Source organism: Triplophysa dalaica, chromosome 9 (assembly GCF_015846415.1).
Source record: "Triplophysa dalaica isolate WHDGS20190420 chromosome 9, ASM1584641v1, whole genome shotgun sequence".
Classification (NCBI taxonomy): Eukaryota; Metazoa; Chordata; class Actinopteri; order Cypriniformes; family Nemacheilidae; genus Triplophysa; species Triplophysa dalaica.
This window is the reverse complement of record NC_079550.1, coordinates 16707067-16732214: the sequence shown is the minus strand read 5'-3', so window position 1 is coordinate 16732214 and position 25148 is coordinate 16707067. Positions and strand designations below refer to the sequence as shown.

Below are 25148 nucleotides of genomic sequence, written 5' to 3'. Positions count from 1 at the left end.
GCTGCTATTGATCTGCCAGCTCTGATGGGAAAGGGATTTACCTTCTAAACCTCGCTGTGCCCATCTCCGACAGATCTGCCTGCCTCAGGGAAAGAAGCTTATAAAGAAAACGTACGGCGTTCGCTGCAGTTTCCAGTTCGTATCGTGGAGCCTTCGACAGCATGGTCTCGCTTTTAAAAGTCTTTGCGCTGTGCTCGCTTTCAAGTGTGTGTGCCCGTATGCATCTGTGTACATGAGGCGTGATAAGGTCTGTGCCAGAATTGTATTCATAATGCGCATGCGCATGTGTATGAGGTGTGTGTAGTCACGGTCATATGGTTCTGGATGAGTCGGAGAAAATGTTTAATTGGCTCCGTTTCAAAACCATAGGCATAGTTGAAGCATCCTTAAAATCTTGTGTGAAATCTTGCATGATCAAATTTGACTTAAAAGTCCAGTTTATAAAATTTAGCGGCACCTATTGGTGATGTCGCAAATTGCAACCAATGGGTCACTACACCCCCCATTTCGAAGTGCTTCGGTGGCTAACACAAGACTAAGATGTCGTCACGTTTCCGCTTCTTTACCGAAGGAGATAACATATTTACAAAAACACGGTTGTAACACAGTTCAAAGTAGGGAAGGAGGGAGGCGGGAAGCGGCGATTATTCAATAAAGTTTTATCGAAATAAACAAACAATAACATCGAAGTAAAAGACTGGCAGCCACCTCACGGTCGACTGCCGGCCACAAGAACATAAATACAAACTTAACATATGTCCGGGCTCGGTCCTCTCTCGTCGTACACTCCGTTCGTCTTTCTACGCTTCCGATCTCCATCGTGAGAGATACAGAGCCGGTGCAACACGCAGCTGACACTCATTATCACTCGCGTCACCGGCACCGCGTCATTCCCTCACGGCTCTCGTCCCACCTTGCTCATCACAACGGTCCTTAGAGCATTCAGTCTGTCCATTTAGAGCAGCTGTAGAAGCAACATGACTCATTCCACGTAAGTGGACCAACGGTGTATGCAGATAGAAATACCTCATTCTAACATATTAAAAACATAACACTTCATTATATAAGGTCTTTAAACCCCTCTAAAGAAAAAGTTATTTATATTTTGTTCTGTCAACAGAGGTTTGTTCATTTGCATACCAAACAACCATTAAGCAGATGTTTTCAAAGCCTAAGGAACATTTTCACTCTTCTCTCTCTTGGCAAAGCTAGATACCACCGTAATAACAGCAATTCAGAACCCGAGAACATTATAGATAAGGTGACTGCCATCTCTCAATGTCTCCCTAATGCTTCAATGATATCAGACAGAGCAGTATTTAAAAAAAGAATGCAATTAAGAATGAATTGAACTGGTGTAGGCTCTACTCTAATGGCATTCGATTAATCATCAAACAGCAGAACAAGAAAGAGACGGAAAGAGAACTTCTTGACCTTACGTCAGTCTTGTTCTCTACAAGCTTGGCCGCTATCAGCTTTGTATGTTTTAAATGTGTGAATGAGGGACCCAAGACGGTGGAATGCAATTAAGCAGCGTATCAAATTATAGCTTGACTTTAACACAGAAATTTCTTTGTGACCCCAGCCAAATGCTAAAAATGCAACAACTGTCGCTTTCAACTCTCAGTGAAGCCTTGTTTTTAATATATTGAGCCTCTACATAGTTTTGCTATTTTACGGCAAAGCTTCTGTAAAATAGCTTATTTGAAGTGACATTAATGAAATTTCTTAATTCTTCATTTAAATTCGATTTAAGCGATATGCTCACAAATGTGATGTGTTAGGGTACAAGAAGCAGCAGAACTTTAGTCACGGTCAGACGCCACATGACCAATGCCATAGCGAGTGAGAACCTATAAAAGAAAAAAAAACTAAAATGAAACTTTAATTCTTTATTTAGCATTGTCTGATTAGAGTGATTCTGGCTTAGTTTGATCTTTTTCTCTCTCTTATTCAGCCCCTTCTTTCCTCGATCTGTATTCCACACAGGGTGTGACTCTAAAGATAAAGGGGCCGAATCGGTCTGATAAAAGATGTATTGAATGAGACACCAGAGAATTGAAATTCAGTCACCTGTATTGTTTTCTCCATATAAAGTATCACATTGAGAGAAATGCCCTGTTTTTTTCTCCCTATCTTTCATTCTCTGGGGCATCAATTCCCAGAAACACAGGTATCTAATAAGGCACCAAAAATCTGTGAACCAAGCCTGTGGACTACAAACAAAAGCATCTGATGAATGCAAGTGTATCATTACATTCACACAGAGGTCAACCAACTAACATGAAACATCGTAGATAGGACAGATTGAAATGCATCTACCCAAGAACCGAAAACTGAAATCAGATCCTGACCCGCTGATTCAAAGGAACAGTACATGCAAAACAAAAAATTCTGGCTCATTTACTCACCCTCAAGTCGTTTCAAATCTGTATAAATTTACATTTACATTTTAGTCATTTGGCAGACGCTTTTATCCAAAGTGACTTACAATGCACTTATTACAGGGACAATCCCCCTGGAGCAACATGGAGTAAAGTGTCTTGCTCAAGGACACACTGGTGGTGGATGCTGGGATCGAACCAGCAACCTTTGATTTACCAGTTCCGTGGTTTAACCCACTAGACCACCAAGATAACTGTATTTGTTCTGATGAACACAGAGAAATATATTTGGAAGAACGCTTGGAACCAAACAATTCTTGGCCACCATTGACTACCATAGTAGAAAAAAAATCACAACGACAGTCAAAAGTGCCCTGTCCTACATACTTACAAATATCTTTTTTAGTTCTAAAGAACAAAGAAATTCAAAAAGCAATTTTTTCAACTTTGGTATATTATACTCAAATATATTAAAGTCTCTTTTGACATTGAGTAAATGAAGACAGCATTTGTATTTCTGGGTGAACTGTTCCTTAAACAAGGTGAAGCCATGCGACGACAGGACCTAAAATGAGTTCTAGAGCAACAGAGCAGAAAACAGTAAGACATGATTTTGTTTGCTTATTTATTATAATAAAAAAGAGAGAAGATGATGGAGAACAGAAGATAGAGGGACAGAATGAGAAAGAGGCCACTAAAAACTGTGAAGGGGAAAATAGCACACTTAACGCCAGAGGGTTGTAAATAACTGAGACCAGGTAGAGCTGGACGGCAGGGAAATAAATGTGAGCGACAAAACAGACTCTGTGGTAAAACACAAATGTTCAATAAGCATTCAAATTTATCATCTTCTTTAGAATAAACAATTCTTCCATCTAATACAAAAGTTAATTATCTTAACCGTAGGCATTTGCTGTTGCCAAACACCGCTCACCCAATACAAATTATAATTTGCATCTATTCATTTTATGAATTGTATTAAATTGTCTCTGCATGCCAGTTTTACCCTTTAAGACTGGACATTTCAGCCAAAAAAGTGCTTTTGCAGAGTATGGCTCAGAGGGTAACAGTTGGCTGCATAATATTTTTTTGAGAAAAGGCTATTAAAAGACATTTTAACAGGCACAACAAACCCAGAAGCAATCAAGATTACCACAGCTCCACCTCGCATACATCAGCTACAAAAGTGTTTTCTGTGCATTTATACCGACTTTAATCCGTACAGCAAAACTGTGTGGCCAGGCAGTGGAGACATATGGTGCTTGCTGAGGTGTGAAAATGGCTGCAAAACCTGCTAGTTCAACAACGCTTACATAGCGTCTACCATAGGTCACAGCCTCTATAGTAATTATAGACGACGTTTGAAGGAATCACAGCAGTGAGAGCAAAATATGGCATTTAACCATCTTCCCCACCCTGCCCTTCTCATCTCTGGCCTTTTCCACCATTAACAGAAGCCACACAGACCAAAAGGGTCGCTAATCAATGATGCGGGGATCAAGAGTCCCATCTCATCAATAAAGAGATTAAACCTTTCAGCACACACATACAAATCGAACGCCCGATCGAATGCGAAGAAATTGAGGTGACTGCCCGCGTGTGAGCGCAGTGGCCGGATCCATCCACCTGGCACAAACCCAGGCTGACAGGTCGCCTTGCCTGAGATGGCGGGAAGCGTAAAGGACAGTCACCCCGTGCCCTCGCCGGTGATTTGTCACCACTGAGAACGTCAGTTGATCAGGTGCACGGGGGACGCTCTCCAACACCCCTTAGGACCTGCTGATTTAAATGTACAAACAAGCAACAGTGACAACTGGAGGGAAAACCACGACACAAAAATTAAGAATTAGTTTCATTTGTAGTCGATCGGTCTTGATGACTCGCATATGGAAAGCTAAAAAAGACGCGAAGAATAATATCACGATTTTTCACCAAATCATGACATGACTTTTCATTGAACAGTTACATGAAACATCTTCCTAAGACAGACCCACACAAGTGGCACCATTAAGCTTCAAGGAGGAACAATGAGAATGTCGAGAGTGGATTTTGCACGCTCATTGTCAGGTGACGAAAAGCCAGAAAGGTTGTCGACGGCTCATGGCACTGCACATCCTCATTGTTTGAGCAGAAGACTGGCTGCGCTCCAGTGACTCACATCAATGTGGTGCTATAGATGTAACGATTTGGAGCAAATCAAATCCATATGCAAAGCCGCTCGATCCCCTTCGACACACCTGAGTAATGTGCTGTTCAGAGAGAGAATGGAAGTTGGAGGAAAAAGTAAATGAAAGAGATCAAAGGAGTACAGAGAAGAAAATGATGAAAAGAGATGGAGACGAAATCAAATAAAGAGAGAAAGACAACATGAGTAATAAGGCCGGCTGTATCAACAAAAAACTATATTTAAGCCACCTTAGATGGCACAGATGGTTTATTCTTTCAAAAGCCACTATATTCAATCTTAGGTTTGAGAATGAGATGAAAAGGATTCTGGCGAAGAAAATGAAAAAGTATGAATATTCATAAAGGACGACTAGGGCGCCACATTTCTACGGGTCACTGAATCTGTAATGATTCCTTGATTTTAGTACCTGGGTAGTTTGTGTTTAAAGTAACAGTGGTCTCAAAACCAAACCAAAAAAAGGTTTGAATATTCATGACATTTCAGAAGTGCAGCAGGGGGGAAGATTAACGGTGAATAGTGACTTCAATTTCAGTCTCTCATAAAGAAAGGTCATAAAATGTATCATGTTTTTTGGAAATCTCTTTACATCCTGAAAGCAAGGTTTCAAGAGAAGATTGGTGGGAAAAATGGGAAAATCCTTGCCAAAATGGGAGTGTTTTGATGGCTATGATTATAATCGGTGTTGTTTTTTCCAGTCAAAAAAAAGAAAAAAATCTAAGATGATGCCATGGTAACTTCTGGACAGGTAGCTACATGTTATGATTTGATTTTGATGGGTTTTGATTATGTTACTTATGTAGTTTGGGGGCCTTTATGTATTACACCAATTACCCAGCATCTAACCGGAACTATACTGCATCTAATCCCATTTTAAAGCTGTTGTTCACAATGTTATTTACTTTGTACTGTAACATGCTCAAACTGGTGAAAGAGACATTATTTTATTGGAAGTGGTCCAAGAGCTTCTGAATTGTGCGTGTTCATGTGTTTTGGAGGAGGTGTGGCTTTGTACGGCGATTCGCATGGAGGTCGGGATCAGTGCTAGCATTTCCAGTAGATTTTAGTGCTAGCAGGCTAAAGTAAGCACCTTACCAAAACATCCATTCCGACTTTAAAGCCTGTTTACACCAAAGATAAGATTGAAAAAAAAAATGTAAAATGGCGAGGTCTCCACCACAATATAACATTAACGACACAGATGAAAGATATCTCTAGGATCATGTTTAACAATAAAACACTAGCAACCAATCAAAATCTATTATAATTTAAAAGGCTTGTGCATTTATAAGTGAAACAGAAAAATAGTTACAGTGGTTCGTAGTATGAATGAGCCTTTAGGAAGAAATCAAGGCAAAAAGAAGGTGTGTGGTAGGAAGAGAAGTCGAGCACACTCCATTTCTTGAAGGTACAGCAAAAAAATAACACTCATTATGATTCTCAGCAAGACTTGGACAACGGAAAACCTCCTGGTCTCCAACACCAGAAGTAAAATGAGTGAGCAGCCACCAGTTTAATAGCGCTCATTACAATGGTGCGGTCCCCATTCCTGAACACATCTCACCCAAAGACTAATAAGCGATTAAAAGGCAGTTTTAAACCTCCTACTTTGCATCAATAATCCAGGGCCTGGAGGCAGCTCCACGTTAAACCTTCCGAATCCATGTGGCTCATTATTGGGTCTTAAACTGTGCGGTGCTCCGAGGAATTGGAGTAAGTAAACATGATCTCTGGCACTTATAAAAGGCAGAGTTTTGCTTTAATCAATGATTTCTTCGTATCTGGAAGAGGAACAGAAGGAGAAATTGAGAAGAGGTGATATCATGAACTTTCAAGATCAGTTCCCAGAAAAAAAAACACTCATGAGCATAGAAATTGAGATTTGTGGCTCCCGATAGGTTGCTTAACCCAAGCTGTGGATCCATATAAGAGACTGATTTATTTTTTATAAACCATCTCTATGCTGACCTCTTCAAATCGTGAGAACAAAACATTGGTCATATCCAAGGCAAAGATGACAAATATTCCTGGTACACGGCCAAGGAATCAATGCAATGTCGCTGCGGCCTGAACAATGACTTGCATCATAAGCATATTTATAGACTTAATCACATTAGATTTCGGAGACAACGGCACAAACGCTTCACATCTAAGGTGTTGTGTTAGGAAATCTGTGTCATCAGTAAAGCAGGGCTGATCCAACTTTAAACAGTGGCTTGAATCTACATGAGGAATTTTTCATAGGAATCATCTTTTTGGGTGTGTCCCAGATCCAGAGATGATCTAAGATCGAAACAAGTATCTAAAAATGTTGTGAATGTTGTGAATAGATACACTAGGAGCTTACAGTAATCGTTATTATCATCACCATGCTTCTCCATCATTGAAGGGAGACTGTATCTTCAATCTGCATTCCAAGGTCTGACGTCAGTGTCAATTAATCTTAAAACACACGTTTGAATCATAACATTTGATGTCATTGAAGCCAAAGATGGCGCAACATGACTCAAGGCAGTACGTTTGAATGTTCTCGCACGCCAATGAGATTTGGGAGTCGGCAAAGGGAAAGAAACAGAATTCCATTTCGGTCTGTTCCGCACATAAATGCATGAATCATACGGACTTTAAAGCCTTATTTAAATGAAATCTTTATCTTTTAGAAAGCGGGAAAATCACAATTCAGTTTGCATACAAGCGACTGTTATCTTCCCATCCCAAAGTTCGGAGTGCAGTTTTGAGAGGCTCTTAGTGCATCATATTAGAGTGTACTACAAGCATTAATAAGATGAACTTCAATGGTGTGTTCAATCACATAAACCACTCTCAAGGACACTCAAGACAAAAAATTCAATTATTCACTTTGTCACGTTGCTAAAAAACTGAAAATAACTTCAACCTTATTATTTTATCTCTTTCTGAACACCCATCATTTTTTCAACAACTCCATCCAGTTTTGCCTTCATGCCTCATTAGGTTCAAAAACGGCTCTTGACTTTGTGAAAGATAAGACGGCAGATAGGAGATCACAGCCATGGCAACAGTAACTGTGAAGTGACTGTGATGCACAGGGTTGGAGAGCCACTGGGTAGCTCATCTTTGGAGTGTTGAGGAGCGTGCTTTGGGTTCTTTTTTGATGGTGACCCAATTCAGGGTGCACACAACCCTTCAAATATGCACAGAACTTTGAGACTAAACAAACTACAGTGCTTGAAAAGAAAAAAATCTACATATATTACAAAAGCTTATTCGGTGGGGAATTACACTTCAAACTAGCTTCTATAACTCAACGTTCCAGTTTGAGGTCTGCTCGGGTCTAAAGTATCTTTCGCTGCGCTCCTGTAGCCGTTCAGACACAATCCAGAAATAATTTAGACATTATGCTAGTGTGCTTGACTTTTGGTACCCGTTGAGAATTTTACAAAAGAAAACAAAATTCAAAAGAATGTCTTACTGACATATACGCCTAAAGCGCTTCAGGCAACCAACCGCTTCTGAAATACAAACGAAACACGGAAAGCATCGTTACTGTTTCGTGCAATGAGAAAGGCCCAGAGAACATTCTTAATCATACCGCAGGTTGAAACATAAGTAATACCTTTCAAAGTGAATGTCGAGTGAAATGATATTACCTTCTTCGCACTTCAGGCTTCTTTCAACTGTTTGATGTATGAAAGTCATTACAGTTCAACAAATTCAATATTAATTTGATGAAGTTGATTCATTGCTGTGCTTGCCGACTTTCAGCATGCTATTCATTTTCAATAGTATAAAAAATCATTTGAATACGTGTTGTTCTACTTTTCATGGTCTAATTTCATACATAATTGAAAAGCCAGACTATACAGCAAGTGTTTTGATCTTTATCTTTCCATCACATCTAGATCATAACTATCTACCTACGCCTTGTTTTTCCCCACACAGACCATCTCCTGCAGTCCCCTACAGCCAAACATTAACCTTTCCAATTTTAGAAAAGTTAGTATGCTGTATGTTCAAGTATATTCCAATATGTGAACTGTTAAGGGTTAACTGGACAAATAATTGCCATCTTTTCATCTGAAACGCTTCGCACCTTGTGTTCTAATGTTTCAACATTCCAATTGCAAGAGCCAAAATAAAGGGTATTGTCATAAACCCCACAATCTGTTCATTCCGCAGAGTGTCATGCTAGATTACCCTCATTTGCCTCGCTACACTGAAATATCAAACACACATACAGCACGCTGATCAATTAAATGTGCCCTAAAAATCTAATCCTGCTGCACTCCATAAGAGAGCTGTACCATCTAAAGCAAAATAAAATAAAACTTATTTTCCACTCCCATGAGGCATTAGTCATATTTGGTTTGAAGTGAAAATGAGTACACAAGGTTATCTGCATGAAACGGTACAAAAGTTTTTTTCATGGTCTGACAGAAACTATTTCGGTGGAATTCTGATTTCTTTTAAAAACCACACGATGTGTTGATTTACAGAGGATAAAAGAAAACAGAAGCTTTCGGATACTCACCGAGTTGACTCTCAGAGGAAGGTCTGTCAGCATCATGGATCTGAGAAGACAAACAAAGATACAGACAACATTAGAGGAACTGAATGAGTGTTTACAAAAGTACCAGGAAGTAAATAAAAGTCCGACCTGGAGGCACTTAATACATCATTCTTTTTAACAAGAAAATCCATCAATATTGGGCCTGTCAAGAACTACCAGCTAAAAACTAAAGAGGGGAACACAGAGAAAGAGAGGGAAGAGGAGAAGAAGAAACATAAACAAAAAGAAAGGAGCAATTTTATTCAAATGTAAACCTTAAGATGACAAAATGTCTATATTTGGTTTAAAAACCCAGTTTGTTTTCTGTCACATTGGCACATCATAACGGTCCATATTCCTCATAAATGGGCACATGAAAATTAAAGCAACTATTTTGTGGTCTATGAAAAGTCATCCATTCTCCATTTGTTGGGTGTTATTGCTTCTGTTCTTTACATTTTAAAGGGATATAGTTCACGCAAAAATGAAAATCTGTTATCATTTACCTCTTCAAACATGTGTGACTTTCCTTCTTCTGCAGATATTTTGAAGAATGTTGGTGACCGAACAACTGTGGTACCCATTCATTGTGTATACAAATCCAATGCAAGTGAATGGGTACCGCCTTTGTTTGGTAATGGACAAGAGTAAATGATAAAATAATTTTCATCTTTGGGTGAACTATCCTTTAACTGACAGAAATCCTAGAAAAAAAGGTTGTCTCTCAAAAATGTGCATATTTTTGTCACATTAGTAACACATGAATATTACTCTATGAATGTTATTTCTTTGAATAAAAACGTCCTTAGAATGATTTTTTGTGTCTAGACTCATCGTCAGGAGTTTAGTAAAATATAAACAGACGATTTATTATATTTTGAACATAAAAATTCTCTGAGAATTTATTTCAAGTTTTGACATCCGTAATGCTGGAATTGCCCAAAGCGGGATATAGAAAGTGAGTTAGTCATATCACGTTTTAGATAACTATTCATACACTTAAATAAATAAAATATAATTTCCAGCTGTTCATATCATTGAAAATGATTAACAAAGTCTGCATGAAGTAACAGTCTTCAATTCCTCTTCGTAAGCTCATAGATCATAATTATAACATAACGAACAATCAAAAATTCACCACTTATGTTTGAGATATAATTAATCTAATGCAGCTCTGGAAAAGAGAGGCCGTTGGGATTAATTTGATCATGTAAAAAATATTATGTGAAAACAGTGTGCACTTTTACCAGGTCACTAACCCAATAAGCAATTTGTGGCATTTGCCTAACCTTAAGTATGAGCAGTCAGTAATAATGAGCAAGGCCTAAGCAAGCACCAATAATTACACAGTCATTATGAGCAATGCAATTTACCGAAGCTCCATGCATGACATTTAATCGATAACCCTACATCAAAGGCAGAAAAAGGGAAAACCATTGATAATTACGGCAATCGTTTATGCTATTCTCGTAAATCCAGAGGCCAGGAAGCCAGGATTGGATTTCCCAAATGAATAAATTTGTCATTTAATGAAACTCATAAAATAAAATAAAAAACGCAGAAAGGAGCCTCTGGCTTTTAAACTAATACATCATGATTCACCATGTCATTAGTTCCTTCAAACTGTGTCTTTCCAACTCTGGCGGTTGATGCTGTTGTAACCCAGAGCACCCGGCACAATTAGACCATTAGGAGCATCGTTCCGCCACAAGAGCTGTCAGCGCCGGCAGCCAACTGTAGAGGAACGAGTCAATCGATCACACTTCCAGTTTCAAAGTTTGAAAGAGCGATCCCCCAAGCTTCAGCTCCTCAGGGAGTGAACGAAATCGAGCAATGTCCTACGTTCCCCCTCGTCATACCGTGGTATATTAGAGGATAAGGAAAGAAAGGAGATGGGTTTTGATTTATGGCTACCACTCTGCTAACAATTACTCTATTTCGGAGCTCCAAGCAGCCCTTGGAGAGCACAATTTAAACAAGTCATATATCTTTACATGGGGCCGAGCGTGGCACATCATTACAGAGCTGGAGAGGGAGAAGCTGAATCATCAAGGTGACGTTGTGAATCATTACACGGTTAGAGGTCCAACCCACAGAAGTCTGAAGTGGGAAAGCCATCGAGATCATTCTATTCATGACGAGCAAATCTAAATGACAAGGCCAGCCAATTTTAGATCTCGGATCAAAACCACTGAAAGCCAATTACAGTGGTCAGAAGGTGTAGCGAGGTGCACAAGGAACTAACAACACCTCACATTTGCTGGACAGTCAGGGGGTCATCTGTACTTCTCTACACAAGAAGCGTTACCAGAGCTTGTACCTATTGAACTAGAATTTCTATACCACAAATGTGTAAAACTAATGACTATGATCAGTCAACCGTTAACATCTTAAAAAAGACATTATATGTAAAGTTGGTAAACGAAAAACAACGGTACCTATTTACTTAAGTTCACTTGTATGGACACGAAACCAATGCAAGTCAATGGAGACCGTGGTTGATTAGCAACCAACATTCTTCATTCTTTTTGGATGAACTATCCCTTTAAATAATAGATAATACCAACAAATGGAGTAGGGATACGCCTATAGATAATAGATCATATATATAAAACACTATAGAATATGCAGAAAATGGGCTCATTCAACAGCAATTGCTTTGAAATGTATTGTTGGGGGTTGTGAACTCATTACAAGAGCGATTTTTGATGGCTGCTTTAAAGAGGATGAATTTAGACATGCAAATCTTCTGACAGTGTAAACTGTCAGACAGTTAACAAAATGTCAGACAAACACTCAACAGGGAGTTGCGAGACAACAAAATGAATTTCTTAACCCCCTTTAAAGCAAAAAGAAACAAATAAAAACAGGAGGGCAATGCACCTTTCATGTTTCGCTATACACTTCTCAAACTCTCTTTTTATTTGTGTATTTCTTTCAAATGAAAGGTGTGTCACCATGGTGTCCCCAGGGTCTGTATCGTCTTCCCCAATGCACCCCAGACCTTCATATTATGTTACACGGTGCCACCCGTGATCACAGCTCTCTTCTTCCATGAAGAAAATCTCACTCAGATTCCAACACACACACACTTGTTTCTCTTCATAGACACGCCACATAATCACACAACAGGGGATGGATTTAAATCTGTCTGAAGACAGTGAACAACAGGGGTTCAGAAGAGCTGTCAGATTCTTGATATAATTGCACCGAGAGGAAAATGTATGCACGGGCAGAAAGGACCACATCAGAAGGTATTTAATTCAGTGCCAGGGGTGGATAGGAGGCACTGACTTAATTAGCCTATATTTCTTAAGTCAGACTCAAGGGTTTTTTCCTCCTCATCTACGTTTTCTAAATAGAATAAGTCTAGATGGTTATATCATGCACAATTGAAACTACCCAATCAAGTCCTTGTATCGAATACAGCAAGAAAGCACATTGAAACTTCAATTATTAAATTCATTCGGACATTTACATTTGTGCACTTGGCAGATCCTTTGATCCAAAACGACCTGCAGTGGATTTAGGAAATACACTATCAGTATGCGTGTTCCCTCGAAAATAAACCCACGATCTAATGTATAGTAGTTACAAGTGGGACACACAAAAAAACACACATCCTAAATTTAATGGCTAGTAAAATGGGATTTTATCAAGACTTTTAAAAATTAAAAATGTTCAATTGAATGTTTTGCTGTAAAAAATGAGTCTTTTTAAGGTCCAATGTGTAGTTTTTTGGAGGATCTATAAGAAATATAATATACATAACCATGTCTTCAGTGGTGTATAAAGACCTTTCATAATGTAGCATTACGTTTTTATTAACTTAGAATGAGCTAATTCTATCTACATACACCACGCCCTTGTAGTGCTTTTGAGTGAGCCGTTGGTTGTCATTTGCAACCTCACCGCTAGATGCCGCTAAATAACATACATTGGACCTTTAAAAACAACTAAAAACATCTGTCTTCTTGCCCACATAAGAATCAGAAACAGCAAAACAAACCCCTAAAATGGACTCCTGATGTCAGTTAAATAAAGTAAAATCAATCTATTTCTCACAAAAACAAGGCAGACAAACAAACTTTTATAAATTGTGAATTCTAGTAAAAAATTTATATATATACCATTGTAATTAAAATTATAAACTAGTATATCTATTATCTACTACAGGGGTCTGAACTGCAAGGGGTCCGCCAATTACTGTTTACTCAAAGGCAACGTTTTGTTAAAAGTGTGTAACATGGGTACAGAAATATTACTACCAATATTCTCATTGAAGCTCCCGCGCATTGTTATTTTAACCTACAAGCGTACAGACAAAAACCTCCATTCAGGCAGCGGAAACAACCAATTGAAGAAACGTTACATCTGCATCATAAAAACCAGTAGGGTTAGAATCAGTGCATTCTCTGTCTCCCTTCTGATAAAAGTACACATAAAAGGAGCTACATGCAAAGTGCATTCTCATATGTTTCTGAACTTCTGTTCAAATTTGTTAAAGCTGTAAACCGCTAATTTTACAACCAAATGGCACCACACCGCTTCTGCATTGTTAATTCTGATAGAACTATCGTACGTGTTTAAAATCAATGAGACGCGCACCGTGAACTGATGGTGCACTTCAAAAAACTTGACCCGAAAATAAAGCGGACTCGTTGCATCATGTAGCTCTTCTTAGTCTGATATGATGCTCTGCATAAAATACTTTGTGTAACAGCCACGACAATGCTGATCCACGAGAAAGATAACGGAGCTCAGAATTTTAAATTAGCGGTGTGTTCTGCATCACACAGAAGCGGAAGGAAAAAAAAAATGACACCTAAACGGCCTGATTTTACAACAGAATGCATAAAATCTGCACAAATTTCTTTCGCATCCAGAGACAACCCCTTCCTCCACTAGAATAGTCTTTGTCCCATTAACCAGGGTCCGTCATCTCATTTAAGCCTTAATAAAAGAAGTTTCAAATAAATGTATAACTGTCCATCTCAAAGTAAAATGATTTTTTTTGATGCAGCAAACCCCTTAAAATAATCAAGCAATCTATATTAAAAACAAAAATAATACACAGAAAAGTATTCAGCCTATGTGCAACAATAAAGTAATAGTGCTAGTTTAATGTCTTAACATAATATTGCTGTGACAATAGGGTTGTTTCTATTTAAATAGCTTTGTTTACACATTTAGTATAAGAGGGTCACTGCTCCATGTATCTCTCATCTAGGGGGTCGTGCCCCTAAAAACATTGATGACCCCCTGAACTACTACTTGAAAACATGTCAGATTAACAAGAAAAAATGTTAACCGACAGAAAAGTATCAAATAAGGAATAAAAACAAACTCTATCCACTCTCATGCAGGACACGGGAAAATCTGAGACAAAACAAATGCACGCAGAAGAGAAAGCCTGTATGTGCAGAGTGCTTGGAATGTCAAATTAACTGCAAAATCCACTTGTAGAATTCAAACACAATTTTTTTTTCTAGTTTTAGTTGCAAGGCCATGTGAGAGTTTAGATAATGAAGTCTCTTTCACAGCTGATACAACTGTCCCATAACCAATTACTTTTCAATAGCCAATGGCTGGGTGAGAATTAACTTCACATCCTGACTCATTTATACCCTTTAGTTTAAGAAACGTGTGTGTGTCATAAAACTCTACAGAGGAGCCCGTTTTTCTGTGGTGCAGTTTGATCCGGTCTCTTGATAATCCACCTGTTTTTCATCCTTTAGCGGTTGATCCTCGTAAGCTCCAAAAGCATTATTCCATCCCCAGCCCCATCTCCTCCAAATACATCAAACACTCTTCTATGGGGCTCTGCGAGATCATAATAAAGAATAGTTCAACACAGATGGTAAAACCCGGTGAAAGCACGCTGAGATTGAAAGCAATACCACATAGCTTGAGTGACATTTGCAAGCTTGCTCCCGATGTCCTTGGCCAAACTAGCATTGACAGGGTTGGACAGGTTTGCGGAGGTAAAAATGAATCACCAGTCTTTTCACATGGGCAAGACCGCTTGAAATTACGTGCCCAAGTTTAATTGGACTTTGGTTTAATGAGTACGCCCGTCTTGTTAGCTCCTAGTGCTATTCAATCAAGGGGAATCTTCTGAGACATCCTTGATTGTGCCGCCTTTCATTTCACCGTACAGAGACCAAGGAGGGTTCGCTCTCTGTGTTCTCTTGATATATGGAAAGGTATTCAGGCACGGCTCTGGCATCGACGCTCCGGCGACCTGTCGGGTTTCATTTACCCCGTGTTCCCTGAGCCATTTAGATTCCGAGTCCAGCGTCATTCAATGGGCTGCATGGCCAGTGTGGCTGGTTATTGTAAAAAAGCTTGACAGCAAAGGTCATGCAAGATTGAAAACCTGATGATGAAAAAACTGCACCGGAATATCTTTTATTTGGTGTGGGTTGTGTTGAAAATCTCATGACTCACAAGATTTGAGCCACATATTTCAAGATCTAATCTCTGACCTCAGTAGACAAAGAAAACAATTGTCCCCAAACATTATTTGCATGCAGCCACCTTCAACCCTGTACGGACGTGACACCATACACGCACACTAAGAACGGCAACGTGACTGGGCTATGAAAAGGTAAGAGGGTTTTATTGAAATCGTCAGTACAAAAATGAAGACCTCATGAAGATTTCTACGGGGTGGAGGTTGAAATATATAAAGTGAAAAACAAATGTATTAGACCACCTGTCATAATAAAGAAAAACTATTTTGGGTTTAAAATAAACATTTTATTAAGCTGAAAGAACTAAATAATGACTTTTCATGTTTAAATAGTCAGCCAACTTTTATACCCAAGTTTGAGCCAGCACTTTCAGCTTTTATTAGAAGTCAAAAATAAATCAAGCGTAACAATCAACCATTAAAACTTATTTTTCTATTAAAGACTGCAAGCAAATAAAAATAACTGGGCATCTGAATAAAAAATAATAAAGTGCTATTTGCTATTTATTCCTTGTAAAACAATATTATATAATCATATGTATAAGTCCTTCAATGTCTCATCCAAAATTTAGAAAAATGAACCCCAACATGTTTAATATAGAGATAACCATTACCAATATCACAGTTAAGTTAACACCTAAATATACACTGAAAACCAATGGGAAATGAAAAAACTGGTTTTGGTTGTGACTTAAACTGCAATGGCAGTACCAACACCAACACCATTCATTTGTATTCATGATATAACCAGTCAATCTTCTTTCCTCTATCCATAAGAACGTGACATCAGTGTCCTGTCTTTGAAGAGCATTGATTTAACAGCAGGGGGTGCAGAAGAATCGTCTGTGCCGTCATCTCTGGAGTGAATCAAGTCAAGCTCCTCATCTGTTTCTGTCTGTTTCATGACTTCGGCCGTTCTCAATCTGTCTGAAAGGACCTTGTGGGAATTATTAATTAAAATCTCCTTCTCACTATTAGTAAACGGTATTGAATTCATTACCCATGAATAAGTGAACCTTAACCAAAGCGAGGGCCACAAACTTTTAATTTCACCTCCATGAACAAGTGTGAGACATGAGATAAAAACAGATGAATTTTCTTAAAACCAAAGGACACAGCTGCACCTGGGTCAAGGACAGGTTTAAACACAAATTTCAATACTGCTTATATTTTCTTACAGTGCTCATACAATGAACCGACTTTATCTCCTGCCATCAAGCTCTCTGTTTCTCATTCCATCTGACCCAGAATGTCAAAAGCATTTCTGCTAAAACCTCTACCTAGACAAGCTACATCACACTACAACAACATATCAGTAAAAAGATGACATGAGAAAAGATGAGAGCACATTTCAGCTGTGAAGACCCAAATACACAGACAAATTCATGGTAATGCTTATTGCAAGACAACAAAACAACCTGACTTGTTGAATTTTTATGTGCTACCAAAAACAAAATGATTTCCTGGACATGTGACCAGCTCAATGTGGTAAAAAGAGGCACAGACTTCTGGGAAATGCATTAGATTTGATTTATGGTAAAGATGGTTTACTCCAAACTTATCTAAAGTAGAAAAGCGAACGAATTAGACAAAACGTTACATAAATTGACTTGAAAGGGATAAAATATTTGTAGAACTTAAGCAGGAGAACATGAGATATTACAGGTCTGGAAACAATCCTACATTCAAAAACATTATACATGCAGTGACCCTTACCTTCGTCTTACTCTGACCGTCATCTTCCCTTGCAGCGATGAAGGGCACTGGGGAGGAAAAACAAACAGAAAACATCAGGCCGGTTGCAAAACAGGACCAGAGTCTAAGGGCTCTCTCTCTTGCTCATATTTTTAGATCCTGACAGAACTGAGAGCCAACCATATGCTGACCTAAAACTCTACTCCTATGTAAACATTAGCTGGTGCTTTTATAAAAATCAAACAGAGGAATTTCAAAAGCTGCATGATTAGAGCAAAATCTCTTCCTCTTTAATCGGAAGCATTCATTGGAGATTTATGTCTGCACCAAATGTATTTTGCAAAGTTTTTCATTAGCGCATGAAGAGCTTCTCACAAATTACATTGCCATTGATCGCAGGAAGAGAGTCGCTGGAGCCTCGAAATCGATACCGAGCGTCAAACGGCGGGTGCAGGGATGGCTTTTTGTGCCACTGAAATCGTTGAGGGATACCTTTGGCTTCTCGGAGTAAGACAGCTTTCAGGGCATTAAGCTGTCCCTGGATCAGTTTTTAATTGTTCTTCTTACATGTCCATTCATCTGGTGACCTTATCAGGGTTAGTGCGCAATAAAACTACAGATTAACTCAAATGAAGGATAGAAGGCATCTGGTTCATTTCACAAGTCCTGTACAACCTGATAAATGCCTTTTGATATTACTATTGCAGTTGTGTTTTACACATCTAGTCTAATAGTTAGTTTGAATTTTTATGTTTCTTCATCCCAGGCCATGGTGAATTATTTATGGAGTCCACTTCACCGCAGAAAATATGGAGAATTACGCATAAGGTTCAGAATATATCATATAAACATACAAATGCTGCCAAGATCAAAATGTAATAGGCAAAAAATGTGTTTAGTTTCTTGGCCTAAAGTTATGCTCATGAATGAAATATGTATGAGTCAATGACAGTCCAAGGAGAACTTATCTGGCCCCACACCAATAAAAAACATCTTTAAATTGATTAATATGAACAGCGATGACAACTATAATCTAACACTTGCTAAAATGACTGGTAAACACTGGAAAAAACTGGATGGAAATTGTAATTTGGCACCGTTAAAATAAAAAGTTAACTTCAATTTGAAAAAACTTCTCGCAATATCACAAATAAGGGGAAAGCAAAGGTCATGTGTAAATGTGACATGATTATGGGAGCTCATTAGAGCAAAAAGCTGAATGCCTCCAAGATTCTAATTAATGTGGATCGGAAAATAACCCTGACTTAAATAAATTAAATGTGCAGTTGTGTATTTTAAAACGTTGTTTGTGTGTCTGTCTGTACAGTGGTGTGTAAATATGTATAGACGGTTTCATTGCATTTTTTGTCAGAGCAATGTTTTTTGTCCACACTTCACTTCCGATACACATCCGTGAAGAATCCCTGCAGATTTTTTCTAATAACAAGCAAAAGAAATAACAAATAAATTACATAAGCTAGCAAGTAAAAAAGTATGTCTCACCAGTATTATTTTGGGTTACCAGTAGAAGAACCGTTACTTGATTAAACTTAAATGGGACAAAGTAACACCCTTTCAACAAATTGCTTATTTAAAAAAAATTATACAATTGAATATTAATAAAAAATAATATTAATTTAAAATAAATTAAATTATATTAGTTATAACCACTGGCCAGACCGATCAACAAACACAGATCATAAGGTAACTTCGGGCAAAGTAATTTGCGCCTGATATAAACATCTCACTATAAACTAATTTCTAAGTAATGATCTTTAAAACAATAAATATTGCAGCAATACTCTTTATTCAAAGTTAATGAAAAATAGTGCCATAAAGACTGCCAGTCCAAGGGTTGTACTAGAACTCAGGGTGGTGGTCAAGAGAGATATAAATTCAGTTCAATATATGAAGAAATTTAATCTTATTCCCTGATCTGTTGCCGTCGGATATTTCCCCCAACAATACCACACTAGCATTGGCTTGCTCGTGGCTGAAGAACCCACATTGATGCGGGTATAATCAGATGAGATGATGTACCCTAATCTGTGCCGTTATCACCATGTTAAGAGCTAGATGACATTTCCACCTCAAATCTAATATTCTCTATCAGTCTGCATGCACGTAGAGGACCGCAAAGGAAAAGCAGTTCCAAAGATTCATAATCCTACATCTTCCTGAGTGCACTCAACATTACAATGATTGTAAAATGCTGGAAATATATGAGGTGCAGAGTGGATCCTCCACATTGAAAACAGCACTTAGTTGCTTTCAGCTTCAAAATTCTGCTGCTCCATAGCATCATCTTAAAACGACGAAGAACCATTAACAAGATGTCACATAAATTCGAAAAAAAACACAAGCGATTGTAGACGGAGAAAATGGGTTTCAACTAAGAAAAAATGGTTCTTTTTTAGCTTCAAGACAGGCTGCTTTCTCACTTTGCCTGAGAATCTGTCAGGGTAAATTAAAAATGCAAGATTTGGCTTGAAAACCTTGGCTTCCTACAGTAATGCATCCAAGCTCACTCCTCTTTCTCTGACATCTGTCGCAAACTTTCAATCTTTTCATGGTGCTCCCCTGAGGATGCGAAAGAGAAAGAGAGGTTGACAGAGGGCCATTTGCCATCTCTGTAAGCACTACTTGCAGTTGCTTGTTGCAGGACTGCTGGGACTACATCACTTAAAGCGCATTCTTTTATTGGCAATGTTGCTTCTGACAACTGCATGCTATTTCCTTGGTAAATTACTGGAAGGAAATGACAACTTTTGTCAGAACTGAAATCTTTGCAACCTTTTCTTTCTATTGTGTGCATGTTTGGATGGTTAGCTCTGTGCTCCGGCCGAGATCAAGCCTCTCATTCTGGTCCAGAAAGCCAAACTTGGGAATTTAGTTAAGCTAATGTGTAGTGTAGGAAAGGATGGATTGGCTTGTTGTGAGCACATTACATTGTTAGCCGAACAGAAATTTCTGCGACCATGTCAGGACATTCATTTGCCTCGTTCCTCGACTAGACCCCAGACATTTCCAATTTCCCATCTAACCACTGTTTGCCTGAAATATTACTGGCACTTATTCATAATTTAACTATTGTCCTCCTTTATTCTATAAAAGGAAATGGGAAATCAAAGTCTCCGAGTGACAATGAGAGCAGTCGCTTCGGGTTGGTTTCCGGAAGCTTAACTTATTGTTCATGCTTGCATGCTATTTTGTGCTTGAAGGTCTTTTGAATGGCAAGTCTTTTCAACATTTCTTGCACATCGGGGTCTATGGCAAGGTGGAGTAACGAACTGCATAAATCTATATATTGATAACATTTATGATCTTCTTTTATGTAATTACTTTTAATAAGTTAATTTTTTTTAACAGTGAGGTAGTCTTTTGTTCTACAATACAAACTTTCAATCTCTCTGTTGATCAAATGAGGGAATGAATAAAGGGCCAATTCAAAATAGTGAAGCAAACAGAAGCACATTATTAGTCATTTACTCAATGAATTACTATGACTCAATATGTTTCACAAAAGCATTCAGAGAAAACCACAAAGTCACAGTTCAGGGGCACATTTTACACATACCCTTGTCATTTTTTTCTACTATTGCAGTCAATTGTGGCCAAGAACTGTTTGGTTACAAGCAATCGTCCAAATATCTTTGTGTTTATCAAAAAATTAAAATCAGAAATTTATACAGATTTGGAACAACTCGAGGGTGAGTTAATGATGACAGAATCTGTATTTTGGGCTGAACTGTCCCTTTAAATCATTCATCATATTTTGTTGAACTACAGCAATATGGCATTTAATACACTTTTTGTGTTATTTTTAACACAACTGTTTCTAGAACGTACATATGGATGAAGCTTTCATGATGTCTCTGAAAAAAGGATGAGCTGAGATCTTCAGGCCTGATAATAACACCATGAGACTGTTGTTGAATAGGATTTGATTGCTCAACAGATTTTGATGAAAGTGCCCTTATGAGCACAATAGTGAACGAACTGATAACATCGAATTTCATTCTTAAAAACTAGGATACCACACTCTGTATGACAATGTCAAATTAAATGCAAACAAAATAATAAACCTTTATTTAATACTTTCGAGTATGCACACTAAGGAGTGTATATCCAGGTCAAACTTCAACACAACACTCAAGCACATTTGCCACACAAATTCTCATGAATGCAATTTAATTATATTTCTAAAGTATTCCTCTATCTTAGAAATTAAATTCAAATAAAAATAATCATTCACTTTACATTTAAAGACACCAGTCTGAACCCACACATTAGCATTCCTTTGCGCATCCTAAATCCCTAGGTTGTATCCATCTCCCATGGCTTTCAAACCTAAGCCAAATCCTAAAGACTGCCTCTCACAGATAAGCAGAACAGAGCGCAAGGATTCGCACAGCCAAAGTGATTTCATGCCCCTCCTCTATCCCTGTACTTCCTGCAGAACTTTTGGATGCATATTTGACGGACACTTTTTTAGACATCGTGAAATGTTTATCTTTCAAACTGTCAGGTGTAAACAGCACTGTTATCTCTCGAAACTGTTAACTTAAACAGACTCCCACCTCAAGCATCGGAATCTAACTTTCACGGGAATGGAGAAACATCTGTGTGAAAGGCTCCAAGGGACGGCTTAACAAAACACCTGCTGGTTATTTTTCTTCTCTCTGTGCTACCTCATCAACTAACAAAACATTTTAGATGCACATCCTAAATGGCCCTCTTTATTATCTCTGCCTCGCTTCAAAACCGCACCGGCCTGTGACTGATCGCTCCTGCCTGCAGATACACAGAAAAGATACGATGTCTCTAAAAGTGCTGCTCATCATAAATAATACAGGATGGTGCTGATATCTGCACATATACACATCTTCAAAGGACCCCTGTGCCGGAGTTGCCCTACAGGGCGCGGAGAAATGATGAAAATAACCAGGCAGGTGTCGATGTTACTGAAAGTAGGTTAGTACCTCCAAATAATTAGTTACTGCAAGTCTCATTGCTTAACAGCATGCGTTTGCATCCTTGTAAAGCAATATATTGTTCATTTAGATTGTGGCCATAAATTGTTTAGAAATTTTTATTATTTCTCAGAATTTACTCCATGTCTACTACACCACGCGAGCGGTGCAATGTGAAACAACAAGACAAATGCTTTGTTCTTCTTGGGTTTGTCGCGTCACACTTAAATAAAAAATGATAAAGGGTTTTAATGGGGTTCTATTGTTTTTTGTTGTGTCGTGACTCGTGTGTCGTGATGCGTCGCCTCCGGTGTAGACACAGTGTAACAGAAAGATGCTTGCACTACAAGAACCCTCAATAAGGCTTTTATTTCTTAATATAACAAAATACTTTTAGATGCACACAATTAATTCTGACAACAAATTATGAAGTGCCATAAAGTCTGAGACAAGATATTAGGGTTGCACCAATATGTAAATTGTGGCCGATAACGATAACCGATAATTCTTTAACATTGGAAGTCTATTACCAATATATTGGCCGATATAAAGTTTCTAACTGTTACTATAAAACGAAATAAAAAGCAAAACGTGGACAACTGCTATTATTCGATAACATCCACTGCACAAAACAAGGTAACCATTTTCTTTTTTCACGTGAAAATCATGATTTATATCAAATTTATAAACAAATTATATATGTTCTTCCAGAGCAACCCAGAAATATGGTCTTAATAGCCACATGTCTAACAGGTCTCAAGAAAGAAAGCATTCAGACAGCAGTCCGATTCAAACAATATGCTTTTGTTCCTATAATTTACACATGCATAAATATCTTCAACATACTCTACCTACATCAACAATGTTTTTTGCTAATACTAGTAAGTGAATGATCATGACAGAAAGATAGTGCTGTACTGTATTTTAACTGTTAGCACAATGCAGCTGAAGAAGTTTAACCAGAGGAAATTAGTTTATGATTTATCGGTTTTAATACATAGGCCTCAATTTTTATTATCATATTTTTTGGGATGCACGATAAATTATGGTCATTTTTTTATGTTATCGGTATCGGCCAATACCGATATGCCGATAATTTATTGTGCATCCCTACAAAATATTTTATACATACAGTATATAATTTACAGTTAATTTTCCCTTTAAGCTACAGCACACCATACATCACCATGTTTAATAGTGGTTCAATGTGTAAGATAAACACATCAGGTTAGTAGGATCCTGCTCTTTACAAAAGAAATGAGTGAAGAGTTAAACCTGACAACCTAAATACAATTCATATACGTGACTGACATGCAGGCTTACTTAATCTATCCTAACTTCATATTTCACCGCATGGAAAGCAGTTTGGTGCTTTCTTTACGACCCTATGCACAAGTACTCATATTAGACATATGTATAAGATATTGATCAAGGCATTAAACCATATAACTGACACTGATGCCCAGAATAAAACAGTTTGATGTTTAATTTTAAGACGAGGAGTTTAAAAAAGGAAGGAAGCTTCTCTCAAGTCTTCTGCCAACAAAACAAAATCTTCTCCAAACCGTTGCGTTTTAGACTACTACGCATTGGGTCTGTTCAATGAATTATTAATGTTAAGACTAGAGAACCTTGCTGCAAATAACACACAGTGTCCAAAACAGCAACACAAATAGGTAGCAGGCTAGGTTTTGAGAGTCAAACACACCCATGATGATGCCCAAAAATGTTGTTTGCTGTAGGTTGCTCGCTCATTAGGTTTTTAGGACATTGCCTGGCACATCTATGATGCACATAAATGTCTTCTTCTTAGAGGCTGCTTACTACTTTTGACACATAGCCAGATGATACCCATAATTGGTATATGCTCTTGGTAGGCAGACCACTAGGTTTTGAGACACAGACCAACACACAAAATGCTGTCTACAAGCTATTTTTCACTAAGTTTAACACACCACCACACGACATTTACTATCATTTGCAAAACTCCTGCAAAACTAAAGCGTTTGTTTTAAAGACCCACGTCTCAGTACGTGGCATTTTTCTTCTTCTCCCAGCAAACTAATAAACGTATAGCTTGCAAGTAAACTTTGAAACAGCATGCATGCTCGTGGTATGTTACATCCGATTTGCGCTACTCAACTGTGAACATATTTAATGTATGTATTTTAAACACATACCACAATCAAAATTGTAAAGTGTTATTTGTGCATCTTTTTAAATATGCCAATATACCTTTCGTACCTTTCATACCACTAACAACTGTCACCCTCCACACTGTACGCTTTCCATCAGTTAAAGTGTCAAATAAGAAGTCTACCGCATCACTCCATCAAACAAACAACAAACCGAATTGGAAAACTTCCTTCCGATTTTGGAGAAGAGAAAGCTACTCACCAAGCGAAAAAAGCAGGAAACATTTAGCGACACTGTGTCCGTAACGGGGGCTTTTGGAAAGCATAGTAAGAAAAGCGCGGATAACGCAGCGTCAGGACGCTGTGGTTGTGCGGGAGAAGAGTGTTGGCACCACACTCACTTCTGTGCTTAGAGAATCATCGCAGCGCTTTGTTTTGTGAGGACATTTCCTGTTGAACACGCGTGTCGGCTGCTCCCTCTACCGGCCAATTCATGAACTACAAAAGGCAGCACTCCTACTTAAAGTGCCGTTACAATGTTTATGCTAAATGCTTAGTTGTAGTTAGTGTAGCTGTTTTGCCAAGCTGGAGATTATTCTTTATGAAAACGTGCTCGTTTAGCCTCCTTCATAAGAGTGATATTATATTTGAATACAAAATGTGGTACGTGACCTGAAAAGGAGTCACGACCGCACGTCACGCACTCACATTAATGACGTAAACGTCAGAGTCCTTCAGAGACATCGTTACTAGATGTATTAAAAAATATAACA

General features: G+C 38.2%; 1 protein-coding gene across 3 annotated transcripts in view; it reads right to left on the bottom strand.

Annotated features, from left to right (window-relative positions):
• b3glcta (beta 3-glucosyltransferase a) overlaps positions 1-25148 on the bottom strand; it is a 49360-nt gene that overhangs the window by 23286 nt on the left and 926 nt on the right. For 2 of the 3 annotated variants that reach the window (XM_056756427.1, XM_056756426.1), the window contains exons 2-3: positions 17289-17335; positions 9080-9119 (exon numbers count right to left, since the gene is read on the bottom strand). In XM_056756427.1, the coding sequence (XP_056612405.1) occupies positions 9080-9119; positions 17289-17335 (87 nt within the window). Of the gene's footprint in view, positions 1-9079; positions 9120-17288; positions 17336-24637; positions 25137-25148 lie in introns of those variants that run through there. The other variant, XM_056756425.1, reaches the window with a different exon arrangement.